Genomic DNA, 20,102 nt, shown 5'->3' with positions numbered 1-20,102 from the left:
GCAAGCATCTTGTATGGAAACGCTCCAGAACCTTGGGTGGTGGTTGTACTGTATATGACCCAGGCTTCACAGCTGTAAAGAAGAGTGGTGATGTAGACAGCTGTATAGATGGTAACTTTGGTGTGCATCCGGAGGTGCTTGTTTTGAAAGATCTTTCATTGAAGTTTGCTAAAGGCTGCAGAGGCTTGCTTTATCTGATTTTTTGATTTTGTCATCAGTGTCACAGTCCTCTGAGGATGCTGCCTAGATATTTAATAGATGAAACTATTGTGAGTGGTTGATGTTCTAAGGTGAAGACAGGCGTTCAGAGAACCTTCACCCAGGAGCCTTGTCTTTCCAAGGGCAGCGATATCCATGTTAAATTCCCAGTAGGCATACTAACCCAGCACAGTTCTCCTGTGAGGTCTGTTTTCTTCACTATCCCGGAGAGTCCTAACATTCCATGTTGCCCATTTGAAAGAAATTGTTTCCCTATTGGGGTGAGCAGTATGAATTCCCAGTAGGCATACTAACCTACCCAGGAGATGATAGAGTGGGTAATTTTTAGGCCACATTTTCAAGGTCATTCCCCTATTGGGGTGAGCAGTGTGGTCTCTAAAAAAGGCTACTGCCGTGACATTTTTGTGGCCCATATCTGGTCCTGTTATGGCTAGGCTTCTGGCACCCAGACTCAGGTTGAGTCAAAGCCATATTTCTGTATGGCAGGGGTCCTCAAATAGCAGACTGCGGTGGCGGGGTGGTGGGGGTTCTTCTGCTGGGTCAGGCTTTTTGGAGGAACTGAGATGGGACACGTAAAGGTTTGGGTGAATTCTGAAGTGAGGTGGTAACTGGAATTTATATGACACCAGGTTGACCTGCTCCAAGATCATTTAGGGACCAATGCATCTGAGACTTGGGGCATAAACTGTGGTCCTCTGTCTGAGATCATCTGTTCTGGTAAGTCATAGTTCCTGAAGACATGGTTGAATAGCAAATCAGCGGTCTTCATGGCATTAGGTAAGCCTTTTTAAAGGAATCCGGTTGATTGACTGACTGCTTCCTGGAAAAAAGCTTTGTTTTTCTGTAGAATCTTTATCTTACTTTCAGTCTATGTTGTTTAAAGTGATAAAATGTAACTTAATTCCCACCATATTTCTGATATTATCTATCAACCTAATCTGATTCATTTGATCGTTCACTTTTATTCAAAATCCATGAGTGCAGCGCACCTGGAGCGTGTTAGCATTCGTTAGCCGGTTAGCTTGTCATTAGTGTTTCCAGTCATGCCTGTTGCTGTTTTCTTTTTTCTCTCTCGCTCTGTTTTTTCACAAATTCATCAAACAACTGTGGTAAGAATCATTCATAAATAACGGTGAGTAATGGCTTCTCTTGCTATTGTTATTTGCACCACTTGCTACATGTTCAGGTGCATCTCAATAAATTAGAATGTCGTGGAAAAATTCATTTATTTCAGTAATTCAACTCAAATTGTGAAACTCGTGTATTAAATAAATTCAGTGAACACAGACTGAAGTAGTTTAAGTCTTTTTGGTTCTTTTAATTGTGATGATTTTGGCTCACATTTAACAAAAACCCACCAATTCACTATCTCAACAAATTAGAATATGGTGACATGCCAATCACCTAATCAACTCAAAACACCTTCAAAATGGTCTCTCAGTTTGGTTCACTATGCTACACAATCATGGGGAAGACTGCTGAGCTGACAGTTGTCCAGAAGACCATCATTGACACCCTTCACAAGGAAGGTAAGCCACAAACATTCATTGCCAAAGAAGCTGTCTGTTCACAGAGTGCTGTATCCAAGCATGTTAACAGAAAGTTCAGTGGAAGGAAAAAGTGTGGAAGAAAAAGATGCTCAACCAACCAAGAGAACCGCAGCCTTATGAGGATTGTCAAGCAAAATCGATTCAAGAATTTGAGTGAACTTCACAAGGAATTGGCTGAGGCTGGGGTCAAGGCATCAAGAGCCACCACACACAGACGTGTCATGGAATTTGGCTATAGTTGTCGTTTTCCTCTTGTTAAGCCACTCCTGAACCATAGACAACGTCAGAGGCATCTTACCTGGGCTAAGGAGAAGAAGAACTGGACTGTTGCCCAGTGGTTCAAAGTCCAAACTAATATTAGTCTGTTCTCCCTTGTTCTGAGGTCACCGTAGCCATCAGATCCAGTTTGTATCCAGATCAGATGGTCACTGCAGTCACCCGGATTCAATATGTATCCAGACCAGGTGGTGGATCAGCACCTAGAAAGGACCTCTACAGCCCTGAAAGACAGCGGAGACCAGGACAACTAGATAAGCCCCAGATACAGATCCCCTGTAAAGACCTCGTCTCAGATGACCACCGGGACAGGACCACAGGAAACAGTAGAGTCCTCTGCACAATCTGACTTTGCTGCAGCCTGGAATTGAACTGCTGGTTTCGTCTGGTCAGAGGAGAACTGGCCCCCCGACTGAGCCTGGTTTCTCCCAAGGTTTTTTCTCCATTCTGTCACCGATGGAGTTTTGGTTCCTTGCCGCTGTCGTCTCTGGCTTGCTTAGTTGGGGACAGTTCATTTCCAGCGATATCGTTGACTTGATTGCAAATTATTGCAAAGATACTATTTAAACTGAACTTAGCTGGATGATGACATCACTGAATTCAATGATGAACTGCCTTAAACTGAAAAATTAGTGTTTACTATTGTCTTTTTGCATTATTGACATACTATTTTCCTAATTAATGTTGTTCAGTTGCTTTGACACAATCTGTATTGTTAAAAGCGCTATCTAAATAAAGGCGACTTGGCTTGACTTGACATTCTTTTGAGATTCTAACAACAACTAGGATGCAGTGTATTTTTGTGGGAGGCTGGCAGATCTGTTATAAAGTCCACCCCCATGTGTGACCATGGTTTTCATGGAACAGGCAAAGGGGGGAGCTTTCCGGTTGGCAGGTGGCATGGTGTTTTGACCATGCTGCATTCTTCATAGTCTTGGACTAATCTTGTGAGCCTGGGCCACCAGAACTGTTCATGGATCAGTGAGAGGGTACAATTGGTCCCAGGGTGACCAATGACAACAGAAGAGTTAATTGACTCAATAGGGCTTTTCACATTTGAAATAATTAACGCTGGGTAATTTTAAACCCCAGCTAAAGGTAATCATGGGGTTTCTTGTTTCACGTTTCACACTGTTCATAATTTAGCCAGGATTAACAGTTAATCCTGGTACTCATAAATTGACGTTTCACACTGCACATTCCTAAACCCTGGGTCAATGTTCTTATTGTCTTATTTGAGCTGTCAGTGTTTTGATGAACACAGCACACAACTTGTTTATGTAACGGCTCTAGCTCTGTGCATCTTCGTATTATATTTATCAAGATTTTCCTGAATGCACTTTTCAGTGAACTATAAAAGTAAGAAAAAAAAAACTGTTTCTTCTTCACACCAGTTCACGTGTTTTCCATCAGTATTTGACAGTTTTCCCTCAAAAGATGAAACGACTGTTTATATAAGTGCACTGTTTCCATGAAAGCACATAAATATGAACCATGCATTTGGCTGTCTGTTGCTTAAGCATCTAGCCGTAACATTCTAGCACCACTCCGTTTACATTGTACAGGGTTGTCCCTGCAATGTGGGGTTAACACCGCAAAGGTGTTCCAGAGCAGGGTTTCATAACCCCTGGTAAAAAGCGGTGCCAATCCCGCTTATAAATTACATGTGTGAAACGTTCCTTTACCCGGGATTAAGTCCAGTGTGAAAAGCCCTAATGAGAGGGATCCGATGAGAAGTATGTAGGTCTTGTTTGGCTCAATGGTGCAGCTTCAGCAATCCTACTGTCCAGGGTCCACTGGATGTGACTGACTACTAGGCTTGTTGGTACAGTAGGATGAATTCTGGTTGGTCAGAGCTTTCCTAAGGTGCATACAGGCTGGACAGGGCATCTGCTTTACTTTTCTTTGACTCTGGATGATAGGTGATGGTGACACTGAACTGGGTAAAGAAAAGAGCCCATCTAGCCTGAGGTGGGTTTAGTCATTTGCATATATTTGTGGTGGTCATTGAGAACCAGGAACAGATGATAAGCCCCTTTCAGCCAGTGCTGAAAGGTTTTTCAGTTGCTAGTTTGATGGCTAATAGCTCTTGGTTGGCGATGTCATAGTTCTGGTATTTTACGTATTTTGTGCACTGTATTTTACGTATTCACTGTATTTTATGTTAAACCATTTTCTATTTTTAACTGTTTTAAATTCATTTTAAATAACTCAATTTTTAAATCATTTCCAAAGTTTTAAAATTGCTTGTTTTATTTTTGCTATTATTTTTCTTCATGATTATTTTACTTTCTTTTATGTAAAGCACTTTGAATTACCATTGTGTATGAAATGTGCTATATAAATAAACTTGGCTTGGTGTTCTGGTCCTCCCTTGGGTTTTTTCTGATCATAACACAGGTTATCTGTTACCTGTGTATAAGTCGGTGTTGCATACAGAGCGAGTTAAAGAGAACAGATTCCACGTTTGGACAGGGGACAGTTCATTGACCTTACAGAGGTGTTTTGATTGCAATTGATTTTTACAGCAGCCTGAAACCAGCCTTCTCTCATTACATCTTGCCTATAGAGAAGGTAGAGGTGTGGAAGATGCTACTCTTTCTCTTTTAAATCTGGTTATGTTAATTGATTTTGGAACATCAACATTAAGTCCAGGGTTGAATATAAATGTAGTGGATATTGAATCAACTAACAATAGTAAATAACAAACTAAGTTTTGAATCAAATGTATCAGGGTTTTTTTTTTTTTTTTTTTTTTTGGAAAATTCAGCAAAGAATGCAATTAAGGAAAATGGGTACATTTAATGTACCAAAATGTTGACCTGTTATGTCCTTTATAGAATCAGTGTTCTCTTTATGTATTGTAGCCTGGTTTGGTAATCTTACACTGTAAAATAGCAATAGGTTGAACGGTCTTTTCAAAAGTGGCAGGAAAAGTTATTGGAATAAGTCAAAGTCAACCCAATGAAATTGATCAGACAAGTTTCAACCAAGGCACACTCAATTAATGAATTTTGATCATCCATTACAGAAAGAATTTCAGTTTGTGCCTTCAGGGAGTCGGTTTAGAGTACCTGGTGGAAGATCAAAATCTTTTAAGTGTCTTTGTTTCAGGGGCTATTGGTTTGAATTCTTAATTTGATTGGTCTCTCAGGATCTGGATGACGATGCAAATGTACAGTTGTAAAGGCTTTCTTCAGGGTGCTGAAGGTGTGGGTGGCCTCCGGTGACCAGGACAGAGAGTTTGGCTTATTCTTGAGATGTTAGGAACTATGAATTGGCTGTAGTTCTTGAAGTGTCTATAGAAGTTTGACAACCTGAGAAAACATTTAAGTTCTTTAATAGTGGATGAAACAGGCCAGGATCTGATTGCTTCAATGCACTGACATACTTCTCCATAGCTTGTTGTTCAAGATCTGGGCACTGAATGTACTCTTACATAGCTTGTTCAGGATCTGGTCACCCACCAACAATTAATTAAATCAAACACACCCACTCACTATCAATTACTAGTTAATAGAGACTCTAGTCTCGGGCAGAAGACATCCTGAAAGTAGGCATAACAGGCTGGAATATCCACAAATTGTTTTACCAGCGGACTTTCAATAGAATTGGAACATACTGGTAACACCCTTTTACACTGATGTCTGGAGAAAGACAGGAATGGAAAGCATGTAAAATGACAGGTGGAGCCCAACTTGAGGATGTCCTCCTTGACCCAGGATATCACAGGATTATGGCAGACAAGTTGCTGGCTGACCCAGAGTTGAGTAGAGCTGTGGCTGTGGCTGAGACAAAGGGAGTAAAGGCGGATTTATACTTCTGCGTCAAAACTACGCAGTAGGTTGTGTGTAGTATGTGCAGGCTGCGGCATAGCCAAAATGTCTCCAAAAATGTCACAGAGCATCAAATCTATGTGGCCTGCAAGCACTGTGATTGGTCTGCTCACAAGCTGCTTCTTCAGCTTTTGTCGTGGTACTGTGGGTAACACAAGCAACATGCCCGTGGACACTGCAGACTAGCGGTTTGCATGTGTACTGCACATAGATGCAGACAATGACGCAGAAGTATAAATGAAAACCGACGCACATCCTACGGCATAGAGGCTACAGTGTATGTCAGAGTACAAATCTGTCTTAAGGGTTACAGTACTGGTTAGTGGCTTACGGTTTATGGAAGGCAAGGAAACAAACTGACAAATCTTTATAAGGTTTCACTAACTTAGGTATCGCCAGCGGATCTTCCAAATAATTTGCGGAAATGAGTGATGAATGAATCCAGCAACTACATAACTGGGCATCCTAGAATCCAGATTCTTAATCCAGATGAAGTGGAACAAAGTAAAACTTCAAGTAATTCTTGGAATGGATCGTGAGGATTGGTTCCTGCTGGTGTGGTCATGGTCTGACCTTCTGTCATGTTCAGTCTTAGATGGAAATGACCAGGAAACAAGGTAAATCAGGTATTTATTAACAGCTTTGCAGGAACACAATCGTAAAACAGGTAAGTCATGATTGTTGAGATCATAGATGGTGAGAATAGATGTTATTGATAATCGAGTCATTTTAGATACTGAAGATCCCATACAGACAAGGGCAACATGCTGAAACGGGATAAATGGATAGTAGTTTGGAGTACTTACAGGTCTTGAGATGATCAAGAAGACTGGAGATCAAATTGGAAGCGATAACAGGATCATCAGACAGGTAAGAAGTGGTCTGTAATATCTAACATGCTTGAGTGTGTGTGTGTGCTTTATTTATATTGCTGGTGATGAGGCCTGATCAGTGTCAGGTTTGTGTGATTGAGTACCAGGGAGGATGATGAGAGATGTAGTCCAGTTCAGTACTCTGATGAGTGTGATGGTCTAATGCAGGGGTCTCCGAACTCAATCCTGGAGGGCCGGTGTCCTGCAGAGTTCAGCTCCAACCCTAATTAAACTCACCTGAACCCAGTGGCGGGGAGGCAGGGGAGGTGAAATTTTGAGGTGAAAATGGGAGGAGGACTATTTAATATTAATAGAATTCACGATTAATTTCACAGTTGTAATACCATAAAATGTTAATGAAGTTGGTAGCGCTACATTTCTATCGCAAATGTGCCGAATCTGCTGATGTAATTACAACCGCTAGGTGATAGAGAAAGGGAAGGGGAGGCCGGGGGAGAGTTGAGCTCTTGTGCCTCCGGTCAGCATCGATCAGCATCGAGTGTTCACTTTCAGCGCTGATGAGTGTTGAGAAAAGAAACCTCATAGAGCACTAAATACTCACTACTAATATCAACCAAGAACATCATAGAGACGTAAATTAATTGATATTAGTTTGAACGTTTCGCGCTGCACTGATAAGGCACTAAGTACTTATGATGAGTAGCGATATAGAATATTTGATCGCCAACAGATTTACCAAGCTGTCATTCAAACAGTAAATATACAAATTAAAAAAGGGAAAACACGTCTAAGCTGGATATAGAATACAGCAGTCAGTGTAACAGGCAGCTCTCGTTTAATACAGACTTTTAAGAAGGGATAGATGTTTGCTTCAAGTGATAGAACAGGTAAGTGATATTATATTATCTTGTTGTATGTGTGTCGTTTTCTTTACGTTTTCTGACTAAAAGCAACCAAAAAGCCATTTTAAAGCTGTTAACCAAATAATAATAATAATCGGCCAATCCCAGACCAATAAAATTAGTGTGCCTCCTCTATTTTAAAACCCATGAGCCGCCATTTCCTGAACCAGCTAATTAAGGTCTTACTAGGCATACTAGAAACTTCCAGGTAGGTGTGTTGAGGTAAGTTGGAGCTAAACTCTGCAGGACACCGACCCTCCAGGACTGAGTTTGGAGACCCCTGGTGTAATGAGTGGGGAATAGCCTAGTATGATTCTGACATAAAGACCACTAAAACTTTGAGGAAAATAAATAAATAAATAAAATACTAGTTAATGTTGTTTTCTGCTCATGATGAAAGTGTTTTGATTATTATGTTTGTTTGTTTTTAGTCGATATACTTAAAGCAAAATATTAAAATGGTCCAGACTTCAAGAAGAAACCCCCCCCATACAGTATTTTTTTTCTCATTCATATGGCCTTCTGCCATACATAGGTGTCTAAATGTAAAAACAATAATAGCCTGATAAAACATCTGATCTTACATTTTAATATTCATATCCAGCTGGATAGAACTGATTAAGTTTTAATTATTTATTTGTTTATTTATGTATTTATTTATTATTTTAGAAAAGTACTCACACACCACTTCTTTGGCCTTTGGGGACCAATAACCTCATCTTTTGACGATTTTGACTATTTTAACTTCCTCAAATGCAAAAGCTATTGCACTGGTTTGAGTTTTTTTTTTTTTCTTTTACAAAGTACTGCTGCTGCCCAGATGGAAAATTATAACTATTAAAAACAAAGTATTGTCCAGACCTCTGCTGGGAAGGAAATATAGAGCCTGGACCTCTTAAATTAAATACCCCAGCTTTATTTTGATGGTTCCCCAACAGACATTCTACTGACTACAATTAATTTTGCATGTACATATCAACTTATTCTATACTAACCCTAACCATAACCTAAAAGCATACTAGCACTCTAATTAGTTAATGAGAGTTAGTGGACATGTTGCATAGTAATTAGACTGTCTAAAGTGGACTGTCGAAATAAAGTGCAATTCAGGATCTTTTTTTGTTTTAATGTAAATAATTGTGCAATAGAAAGTATTTTATGTAATTCCAAAAAGTAGTGCTTGAAATTGAAATTCTGGAGCAGTTAAAAAAATCATCCCACTTTCACCCACATGTGTGGTTATAAGAGTATTGGATTTACTTGAAATTAAGAACCAACTATTTACTGAGCTATTTTAATGGACTTTGAGCTGAACGGCCCAGATTCATAAATGATAGGGATTTATCTACAGTAGCGTTCAGAAAGTGCCATGTAAAATGTGATTTTTATTAAGCAACCGCAAGAGGCCGCTGTTACATACAGACGGACATTGTGTGTGTGTGTGTGTGTGTGTGTGTGTGTGTGTGTCTGTGTGTGTGTGTGTGTGTGTGTGTGTGTTTTAATAGGTAAAAATAAAAATAAAGCAATTGCAACTGTGAAAACAAACAACACACTTTGCATTACATATGGAAATAAAAAAAAGAAAAAATACTTCATTAAATAACGAAATAAAATATAGGGGACATACTTCTTTATTTACGTTTGTCTAGCTGCATGTGAGATTTTTCATGGTAAAAAGCCCATCACAATCAGAAAATTGACTTATAATTAAACATTGGATCGAAGAATAGCTCTGCAGCACAAGGTTTGAGTCGGAGGATTATTATGGGGATTATCTGCTATAGACAGGTCATACAGGTACCCACACTCCCTTATTACGTCGCACCAGTGGGGAATGTTTTAACACCCACACTTTTCCCGGTGATTCAACACCCGCACTTTTTCTGCAGTTTTTTCACAGTTTTGCACAAACGCCTAGCTACAGTCACTCCTCTGTTTCTCTGGCCGCTCTATGTCTGCGCTCACTGCGGCTGCGTCCTCCTCTCTCCCCCTCCCTCTCAAACATGGGTGTGACCGGCTGATGATTGGCTGTTCTGCTTTAAGTCCCGCCTCTCCTGGTGTGTTAGAAATCAAGCAGTTTACGGTCAGCTCGTGCTGAGGAGGAAAACATATATCTGGAGTTTTTAACAAAAAAAAAATTTCCCCCTGGGATTATTAAAGTATTTCTGATTCTGATTCTTTAGCAAGTCTACTGTTGTGTATTTGCACAACAGAGTTTTGACTTATTTTCGTGTGTTCCGAGTGTGTTTTTATACTTATCTAGTATCACTCATTTAAATGGGAAGCTTTTTATATCTTGTATGTTATACATTTTGTACCCCTCTGTCACTGTATTCATCGTTTTTATTGTTAATAAACAAACCACATCCATCCCCCACACTTTTGAAAAGCTTGCTACGCCCCTGCCCTTACGTTCCCCTGTGCCTTCAATTTATAGCAATAATGAGCAGAAAACAGCATGCACTCAGTGAATGAGCTGCTTTAGTGAGAGAGATGAATGGCGTTCATACTGGGAATACGAGGTAAGATTTATATTCAGTTTACTTTTGTCTGAAAATTAAAATAGACATCACCTTGACTTTATGAAGCCAAAGGTCTGAACTAAGTATAGATCAGCAACATTACTCCGTGTAAAAAGCCTGGGATAGTCCAGGCAACCATATTAAAAGAACACAGACTTAATTCAAAACAAACTGAACAACCCAAGCAACCACACTCCCCTAACAATACAATAAAAACAAAACAGACGTAGCCTACAACTACAGCGCGAGCGTGCGGGGTGGGGATAAAAGATAAAACAGCGCTCGGGTTTTATTTGGTCAGCTGTGACGAATGGAATAACATTCTTGCTATAGACTGTCCGGAGGATGGCAGTGACGGCACGAGGCATCATTATATGCGATCGCTTCTGATGGCGCTCGGTGGATTTAATCTTCATCGCGGAGCGAAGCGCGTCCTCGACACCCGGATGTTGCAAATATCCAATAAGCACCATTGGAGCTCAAGGCACAACAACAACAAACACACAAGTCAAAACACAAAACATAATACATAATAATGCATAAAACAAAAACACAAAATAAAAAATAACAAAAAAAAAACGGAGATTTTCAATGTGGACAACAATCTAGAGTTTCTGCATATTAAATTCGAATAAAAACAAAAGTCCATGTGACTTATGGACGCGAGTTTCTTTATATTAAAGTCGTTTAATATTAAAAGGGCTTAACTGAAGGGAACTGGTACACTCAATATAAAATATAAGCGAACATCAACATGAAATGTACAATGGTACCCAATACACCAGTATTAAATCACGACTACCATGTTAAAATTTACGAGTAGATGTCATATAAAATATAAAATGAAAGATACATGTGTGTGTGTGTGTGTGTGTGTGTGTGTTAATATTTTAAAAATCATCAGATAGCCTACCCAATGCACTAACAACTGATTTTAAAGATTCGAACCTTGTTGTGAATATTACCCCATTGTGTCCATCTGACACATCGTTTGATTGAAGAGCAGCTGCTTTACACAATCAATTTGTATTAAGTAGTGGCCTCAAAAAGTATTTGGAGTGTCATTTGTTGTAAAGAAAGACACTCTTTAAAAGCCTACCACTTGTCAAAGAAAGAACTTTCTTTGTTTTGAAATGTTAAAGGGGACTTTGGATGTCCATGTCCCATAAGTTGGTATGATTCTTTAGGGTCTTCATAAAATGTCTGTAACATACTTTGGTTAAAATTCCTCGTGGTCTTGTAAAACAACACTATATTTACTTGATCAAAAACAGCTCTGTTCACAAGTGAAGACAGTCAGTATTATATGACTTTGTGTTTTGTTTGTGGTTAGTGGTACTTGTTCATACAGTTAAGGTGAAGAACAGAACAGCTCTCTCAATTCTTGCTCATGTTTCCAGTGTGAAGAAAACCAAGCAAACAGAAAGCCGAAATTTCATTTTGTTTTATGCTGTAAATGTTTGTTGACACACTTGTCTGGCTGATCTTCAGTCCTTGGGTTATACATAGTTAAAGAATTCTGTGTCAACAGCTTTTCTAGTAATTTCTTTAGGTTGACATTAAAGAAGTCTGTTTAAAGAGATCTATTTGTTCATGCTAATGTGGATGGTGTATTTGTGAAAGTGAACAATTTTTGATTTAAAAATATTATAGTACTCTGGATTGTAAAATAATTCAATCTTACACACACACACACACACACACACACACACACACACACACACACACAATTCTAATGCAGGACAGAAGTGAACTAGGCAACATACAAAACCATTGCAGATCATCTGATGACAGACATGGATTAACCCAGGAATATTTTCTTCATTCGAAAAACTCAGCTTTGGAGTAGAATAACTATTTTCGATGTTTGTTCAGCATGTTTTGATTGTGCACTCGTCTTGCCAGCCGTGATTCATCATCAACCATTCACATGTAACAAGTGAAAACAGACTAGTGGTGTCTGTGATGGGGGTGGCACTATACTATACATGAATAATACAAATAGTATTTATGAATTGCCTGTATTCTGAAAGACGATTCATTATTTTCTTTTTCTTTTTCTTCTGTCTGTTTTTCAGGGGCCAACTATGCCAGTGGCACCAGAGCCCCCATCTCTAGTGATGCCCCTCCCAACTGGTCGGAAACACCGTCAATCACCAGCCATCACTCGCCGGCCCAGTCCGCAGCGCTCTCCTGGCAGGCAGCGATTAATGCAGCCAGACAATCTCAGGGCACCCCCAAAACCATGAACTTCTCTGCGGCTGCAAGCACTGCTCCGGCCGGCTTGCTCGCCCTGACTCTCAATAATCCTGTGCGCAGAGCGTGCATTAACCTAGTGGAGTGGAAGTATCCTTACATCAGCAGAGATGGTGATCTTCGATTACACTAAGCTGTAGGAAAGATGTTAATTTTCAGAATCAAATTTGCTCTCTGGAGTTATCAACACAGGGCATTCACCCCTCTCAACCCAGGCTCATTGAAAATATGTTTCTGCAACAGCGATGTTATGCGCCTTATTGCATGTTTCATGGCAGTTGAAATGTCCAGTGATTGGCGCTAAAAAGCACGCTCGACACGTGTCCGTGGCCATGTTTTTATTACGCTGGTACAGGGACGTATTGTGGTGTTTTATTACTTTGGTTCAGAATTCAAATATCCGAGAACCGTAGCTGCACATGATTTACTGAGCTAAAAAAACCCATCCATATGAGGCTGAGTATGTGACACTAATGTTTAAAAGTGTTAGTTTTAAAATTTTGCAGCATGTTAAAATTGTTTTGAGGTCATAGCATAATATTGTGTGCAAAAATTAGGCTTTTCTTAATCAAAATTTGTGTGAAAAGGAATAAAAGTTGTCTGAGGTTTACTGCCTCTAATGTTCATTTCAACCTGAAACTGCAGTGATTCATATGTATATGCAAAAACTTATTAAAAGTCACACATAAACAAAGATACAGGCATTTATCTCCAATCAGCCAAACAAACAAAACTCCAACGAGGCGCCAACGAGGAACACCAATGAGGTTTGATGTTACTGGGGTCAAACTTCACTGAGTCAGTGAGAGTTGGAGTAAAGCACTGCAATTTATGTCACCCTTGGAGCTTTTGAAACCCACTGGCCTTTATTATATGGAGAAAAAGAATACTGTTTTTGTGTTCCACAGAAGAAGGAAAATCATAAGAGTTTAAAACAACAGTCCAATTGGAACTGAGAGCACAATTGTATCTCATAATGTTTGTTTTGTCTATTATTTAATTTCTTAGAATGTTAGAATGACGGCATGGCACTTTGGCAGATAGTAACTAGGGGGCAATGAAAGATGGCATTATTTCCTCATTCTCTTCCCCCATAAACTTTAAATTCCTGCCTTCTAACTATAAAATGACTTGTCACCCTGGTTCATGTGATCATAAACAGTAAAACGGCTTCCTTGAAGTGACCATTGGACGTACCCTTCGCTAAAGGCCTTGAGGGAGGGCACTTCCTGAAGGGGTTACGTTACACACTTTGATTTGCAATGACCCTTACTGTGGTGTCCCCTGCCACAATGCCCTTTAAAGAAAAGAAAAAAATGCCTTTTGGAAATTCGCCATGCATCTCCACAGTCTAACATGTCAGCTTCTGATGTGAGTTTGGGGCAAGACTATTAGTTTGACTGACCGGTTTAGGGTGGTGGGAGTGTTTGGAAACTATTACTAGCTACAGAAATGTCATGCAGCAGCTTTAAGACTAAAATGCCACATAATATCACTGCCATGACATAGATTACAGTTCTTGAACATGAGAGAAACCAGCTTTGAAAGTTTAAAATACAAAAGATTGCAGTTTTACTTTCTAATCAATTCTGACAATATTTGACAACTTTTTAAACTTATCTTACTGCTATCATTTTTGTCCTTAAACACGTTATTTCCAGACCTTTTGATATCTTTATACTGCTGTCAATATTTGCCAACTGTGTGGCCTTAGCTGTTTACATCCCCTTTCCTGAAGACGATTCCAACTCAACTAATCATGATTTGGTGAGTACTGTGACGTCTCTTCTGATTTCTCATTGGCTGAGTTATGGGATTAGTTTCTGCTAATTGAGATTAGATGAGTGAATTACAGTGGAATTACACAAGCCCAAAGGCAAATTTGCAAACACTCAAAAGGTGCTCATCCATGCTGCTCATGTTTGTGTCTGTAGGTATATGAGTTGTCTGCTGTTTAGTTGCTCTTTTGCTTGAGTGGAAATAGCCTCATGGTAAAGAAAATTGGTCTCTTTAGTATCTCATTTGTATCTTCTAGACCACTGGTTTTCAAACATTTGTATGTCCTAGAGAGTAAGCAATGAGATTAAAAGGAGATCAATACTTTTGCTTAAGTCTTCTGCTCCTCAGATCTGTCTTTGGAGAAAAAGACCTTGGTAATCTCACAAGTCCCTTCTAGAATTTCAGTTTTCAGTTTCATCTCAACATTAATAACAGCCCGTTTGAAGGTTTTGGGGACATACCCTAATAACAATGAGGAATTAATAATAGTCAGAAGAGGATCTATGACTTCTGGAAGCACCTCTTTTAGGGGCTTATGTGGAATAGAGTCTAACATACATGTTGTTGTTTTAGATGATTTAACAAGTTTATATAATTCTTCCTCTCCTATAGTAGAGAATGAGTGGAATTGTTCATCAGGCGATCTATAGCACACTATCTGATGTGATACTGTATCTGGCGGCTGCATGGTTACAATTTTATCTCTAATAGTATCGATCTTGGAAATAAAGTAGTTCATAAAGTCATTACTGCTGTGCTGTTGGGAAATGTCTGTTGATGCTTTATTATTCTTAAATTTACCCAAATTAATCAACAAAAACCAATAAATACCATTAGTTATGTTTGTTTACTTCTAAAATAGACGAAAATGAATCAGATCTAGCACTTTTTAATGCTTTTCTGTAGGATAGGTTACTTACCCGCCAAGCAATACGAAATACCTCTAGTTTTTGTTTTCCTCCAGCTGCACTCCATTTTCCGGGCTGCTCCCTTTAGGATGCGAGTGTGTTCATTGTACCACGGTGTCAGACTGTTTTCCTTAATCTTACTTAAGCGTAAGAGAGCAACTGTATTTAAAATGCTAGAAAAGAGAGAGTCCATAGTTTCTGTTACATCATCAAGTTGTTCTGAGGTTTTGGATATGCTAAGGAATTGGGATAAATCAGGAAGATTACTTACAAAGCAGTCTTTTGTGGTATAAGTGATGGTTCTACTATACTTGTAACAAGGAGTAGGATTTACAGTTTTAGCTATATGAAGTTTGCACAAGACTAAATAATGATCTGAGATATCAACGCTTGGCTGCATAATTTCAACACATTCAACATCTTTTTTATGTGACAGTATTAAATCTAGAGTATGATTTCGACATTGAGTAGGTCCTGAGACGTGTTGTCTAACCCCAGTAGAGTTCAAAATGTCTATGAATCCTGATCCCAATCCATCTTTTTCATTATCAACATGGATATTAAAATCACCAACAATTAAAACTTTATCTGCAGTCAGCACTAACTTGGATATAAAATCAGCACATTCTTTAATAAAGTCTATATGGTGCCCTGGTGGCCTGTATACAGTAGCCAGTACAAACATCACCGGGGATTTATCATTAACTTTGGTTTCTCTGGATAATGTTATATGAAGCACCATTACTTCAAACGAGTTATACTTGAAGCCTGCCCTCTGAAAAATCCTGAAAACATTGTTATAAATTGAAGCAACACCTCCCCCTTTACCTTTTGGACGTGGCTCATGTTTATAACAGTAATCTTGGGGGGTTGACTCATTTAAAATAATGTAATCATCAAGTTTTTAGCCACTTTTCTGTCAAACAGAGCACATCTAGGTTATGATCAGTGATCATATCGTTTACAAAAAGTGCTTTCGTAGAAAAAGTGCTTTCGTAGAAAGGGACCTGATGTTCAGTAAGCCAAGCGGCAGTGGCTCAGTGGCTCAGTGGTTCATGTAGGTTGTCTATAAACCGGAAGGTTGGTGGTTCGATCCCCGGCTCCACCTGACCAAGTGTCGAGGTGTCCTTGAGCAAGACACCTAACCCCAGCTGCTCCCGACGAGCTGGATGGCACCTTGTATGGCTGACACCACCGCTGTCGGTGTATGAATGGGTGAATGTGAGGCAACTTGTAAAGCGCTTTGGATGGCCATGGGTCTGTTGAAAGCGCTATATAAATGCAGTCCATTTACCATCATTTGTTTATCGTATTACATCTGTTTTTTATTTGTTGAACATCAATTAAATTGTTCCTCTTAAATTGGTTTGGATGTTTTTGTATTTTCTAGTTAGGGGAACAGACACAGTCTCTATAGTGTGATATCTAGGTGAAAGAGTCTCTATGTGCTGAGAATTAGCTGACTTCTGTGACGTGAGGCGGCTAGCAGGCGGTCGGTTTATCCAGTCTGTCTGCTTCCTGACCTGGGCCCCAGTTAGTCAAGTACAAACTATATGCCATATTTCTAGACAGAAGAGTGGCACCACCCCAATAGTCAATAAAACCAACTCTATTTCAACTTCCGGCTTAACGCTCTATGGAGTAGGACGCAACTTTCGGAGCTCCTGCACTTCTGCGGGGGCACCACTTTGACATCCAGCCATTTAGTGATGACTATGTATCTCGTCACCACGGTACGCAAGGAGGGGACCAGAGCATATTACAGTGTCTGCCATCGTGCTTGCAAGTTCACACACCTCTTTAATGTTATTTTTAGTGATCTCTGACTGGCGAAGTCGAACATCATTAGCATGAATAAAAATCTTACTGAATTTACATTTAGCATTAGCCAGCACTTTTAAATTTGACAAGATGTCAGGCACTCTGGCTCCCGGTAAACATTGGACTATGGTGGCTGGTGTCTCTATTTTCATGTTCGGTACAACAGAATCGCCAATAACTAGAGCACTTTGATCAGGTTTCTCAGTGGGTGTGTCACTGAGTGGGGAGAACCTGTTTAATGTTAATGCGGGTGTTAAAAGGCTGTGTCTGCTGAATAAAAGAAGTTGAAATGATGCTAAGGCTTATGTCTTGACTGTAAATATTATGGTGCAGTGCAATGATATTGGCTGCTGATTTTTGTACTATTGATTTGATGTTCCTATTTTTTGTTGGCCGGACACCAGTGCTGTCGGATATCCGATCATCCACGTAGCAACCTCCACCCTCGGTGACATCAGTGATGATGACAGGAACTCTGGGGAGTATTACAGCGGAGATGAGTTTAATGAAGATGATGTCATGCTGGCTACAGACACTTATCTACAAAAAACAATTCTAAAAAAATCTATACAAAAAGAGCATATCAACAGTAGCCTTTACTTTTATTTTCTCTTTGTTTTGCTTGAAAGGTCATACTTTCAGGACACTTTAAATGATGGTGCTTCAGCTGGACAACAGGATGCATGTTAATGCGTCTGTGATGATGGTGAGCAGCTCATATCCCAGCAGCCCCAGAAGTCATCAAAACGACTCCTGCTGTCCACAGCTCAATGTGAGATATTAGAAAATGATTATAAACTTTTTAAAAGGTCACACTGAGCAACTTCCAAACTACTTTTAACTGAGAACTAGCAGTACTTTGGGAATAAACATCAGACTGAATGGTTCCTGAACAAGCTGTGAAGATCAGTGGATATATGGTTATAATATGGGTCCTTCACTACCATAGAGCAAAAAAAATAAATAAATAAACCTTATACACTATATACATATATATATAAAATGTATTATAAGATATACAACAGATATATAATATATTTGCTAAAATATGTTTCAAAGTATATTTACGTAAATTTATTTTTACCAACATATTTTATTGAATATATATATATATATATATATATATATATATATATACAGTGGGTACGGAAAGTATTCAGACCCGCTTAAATTTTTCACTCTTTGTTATATTGCAGCCATTTGCTAAAATCATTTATGGTCATTTTTTTCCTCATTAATGTACACACAGCACCCCATATTGACAGAAAAACAAAGAATTGTTGACATTTTTGCAGATTTATTAAAAAAGAAAAACTGAAATATCACAAGTATTCAGACCCTTTGCTGTGACACTCATATATTTAACTCAGGTGCTGTCCATTTCTTCTGATCATCCTTCAGATGGTTCTACACCTTCATTTGAGTCCAGCTGTGTTTGATTATACTGATTGGGACTTGATTAGAAAAGCCCACACACCTGTCTATATAAGACCTTACAGCTCACAGTGCATGTCAGAGCAAATGAGAATCATGAGGTCAAAGGAACTGCCCGAAGAGTTTAGAGACAGAATTGTGGCAAGGCACAGATCTGGCCAAGGTTACAAAAAAAATTCTGCTGCACTTAATGTTCCTAAGAGCACAGTGGCCTCCATAATCCTTAAATGGAAGATGTTTGGGACGACCAGAACCCTTCCTAGAGCTGGCCGTCTGGCCAAACTGAGCTATCGGGGGAGGAGAAGAGCCTTGGTGAGAGAGGTAAAGAAGAACCCAAAGATCACTGTGGCTGAGCGCCAGAGATGCAGTCGGGAGATGGGAGAAAGTTGTAGAAAGTCAACCATCACTGCAGCCCTCCACCAGTCGGGGCTTTATGGCAGAGTGGCCGACAGAAGCCTCTCCTCAGTGCAAGACACATGAAAGCCAGCATGGAGTTTGCTAAAAAACACCTGAAGGACTCCAAGATGGTGAGAAATAAGATTCTCTGGTCTGATGAGACCAAGATAGAACTTTTTGGCCTTAATTCTAAGCGGTATGTGTGGAGAAAACCAGGCACTGCTCATCACCTGTCCAATACAGTCCCAACAGTGAAGCATGGAGGTGGCAGCATCATGCTGTGGGGGGTGTTTTTCAGCTGCAGGGACAGGACAACTGGTTGCAATTGAGGGAAAGATGAATGCGGCCAAGTACAGGGATATCCTGGACGAAAACCTTCTCCAGAGTGCTCAGGACCTCAGACTGGGCCGAAGGTTCACCTTCCAACAAGACAATGACCCTAAGCACACAGCTAAAATAACGAAGGAGTAGCTTCACAACAACTCCGTGACCGTTCTTGAATGGCCCAGCCAGAGCCCTGACTTAAACCCAATCGAGCATCTCTGGAGAGACCTGAAAATGGCTGTCCACCAACGTTTACCATCCAACCTGACAGAACTGGAGAGGATCTGCAAGGAGGAATGGCAGAGGATCCCCAAATCCAGGTGTGAAAAACTTGTTGCATCTTTCCCAAAAAGACTCATGGCTGTATTAGATCAAAAGAGCGCTTCTACTAAATACTGAGCAAAGGGTCTGAATACTTAGGACCATGTGATATTTCAGGGTTTTTTTTTAATAAATGTGCAAAAATGTCAACAATTCTGTGTTTTTCTGTCATTATGGGGTGCTGTGTGTACATTAATGAGGAAAAAAAAAGAACTTAAATGATTTTAGCAAATGGCTGTAATATAACATACATTCTGAATACTTTCCTTACCCACTGTATACATACACATATATATATATATATACACACACACATATACATACATATATATATATATATATATATATATATATATATATATATATATATACTGTATATAAAAGCATTTAAAACATACAATATAACATTTGAATAAAATACAGCAAGGAACATACTTTATAATATTACAATTTCTAATAAATAAATAACATTACTGTATCAATATAAATCTAATTTTGATCTTTAATAAGCTATTCCATCCATAATTGCAATTAGCCTAAATGTAGGCTACTGTAAGATTGGAAATTTATTTTCTTTCCCCTAAAATACATTTTGAAATATATTTTGGTTTTAAAATATTTATATTTCATATTTTGATGCATGATATTTTGGTTGGTTTCTGTTTCAAAAATATATGTCATTGAGCTTCACTGTTTACAACATGTATTTAACATATATGTAAACT

General features: G+C 39.2%; 1 protein-coding gene across 1 annotated transcript; it reads left to right on the top strand.

The window, feature by feature from the left end:
- Positions 1 to 9,786: 9,786 nt before the first annotated feature.
- LOC109050168 (voltage-dependent L-type calcium channel subunit alpha-1D-like) lies at positions 9,787 to 17,909 on the top strand. The gene is made up of 5 exons (XM_042762940.1): positions 9,787 to 10,138; positions 12,217 to 12,484; positions 14,056 to 14,161; positions 17,307 to 17,437; positions 17,531 to 17,909. The coding sequence occupies exons 1-4, from the start codon at positions 10,114 to 10,116 to the stop codon at positions 17,352 to 17,354; spliced, it is 447 nt and encodes a 148-aa protein (XP_042618874.1). The 5' UTR covers positions 9,787 to 10,113; the 3' UTR covers positions 17,355 to 17,437; positions 17,531 to 17,909.
- Positions 17,910 to 20,102: the final 2,193 nt, after the last annotated feature.

This window comes from Cyprinus carpio, chromosome A8 (assembly GCF_018340385.1).
Source record: "Cyprinus carpio isolate SPL01 chromosome A8, ASM1834038v1, whole genome shotgun sequence".
Classification (NCBI taxonomy): domain Eukaryota; kingdom Metazoa; phylum Chordata; class Actinopteri; order Cypriniformes; family Cyprinidae; genus Cyprinus; species Cyprinus carpio.
Note: the sequence above shows the minus strand (reverse complement) of the source record. Positions and strands in the feature narration are given on the sequence as shown.

Bases quoted from the DNA above. Each gene is read 5' to 3' on its own strand.
- LOC109050168 (XM_042762940.1), top strand. From the start codon at position 10,114: ATGGCGTTCATACTGGGAATACGAG. The intron at 10,139-12,216 runs GTAAGATTTATA...TCTGTTTTTCAG, and splicing joins GTTCATACTGGGAATACGAG to GGGCCAACTATGCCAGTGGC. The intron at 12,485-14,055 runs GTATCCTTACAT...CGTTATTTCCAG, and splicing joins ATTAACCTAGTGGAGTGGAA to ACCTTTTGATATCTTTATAC.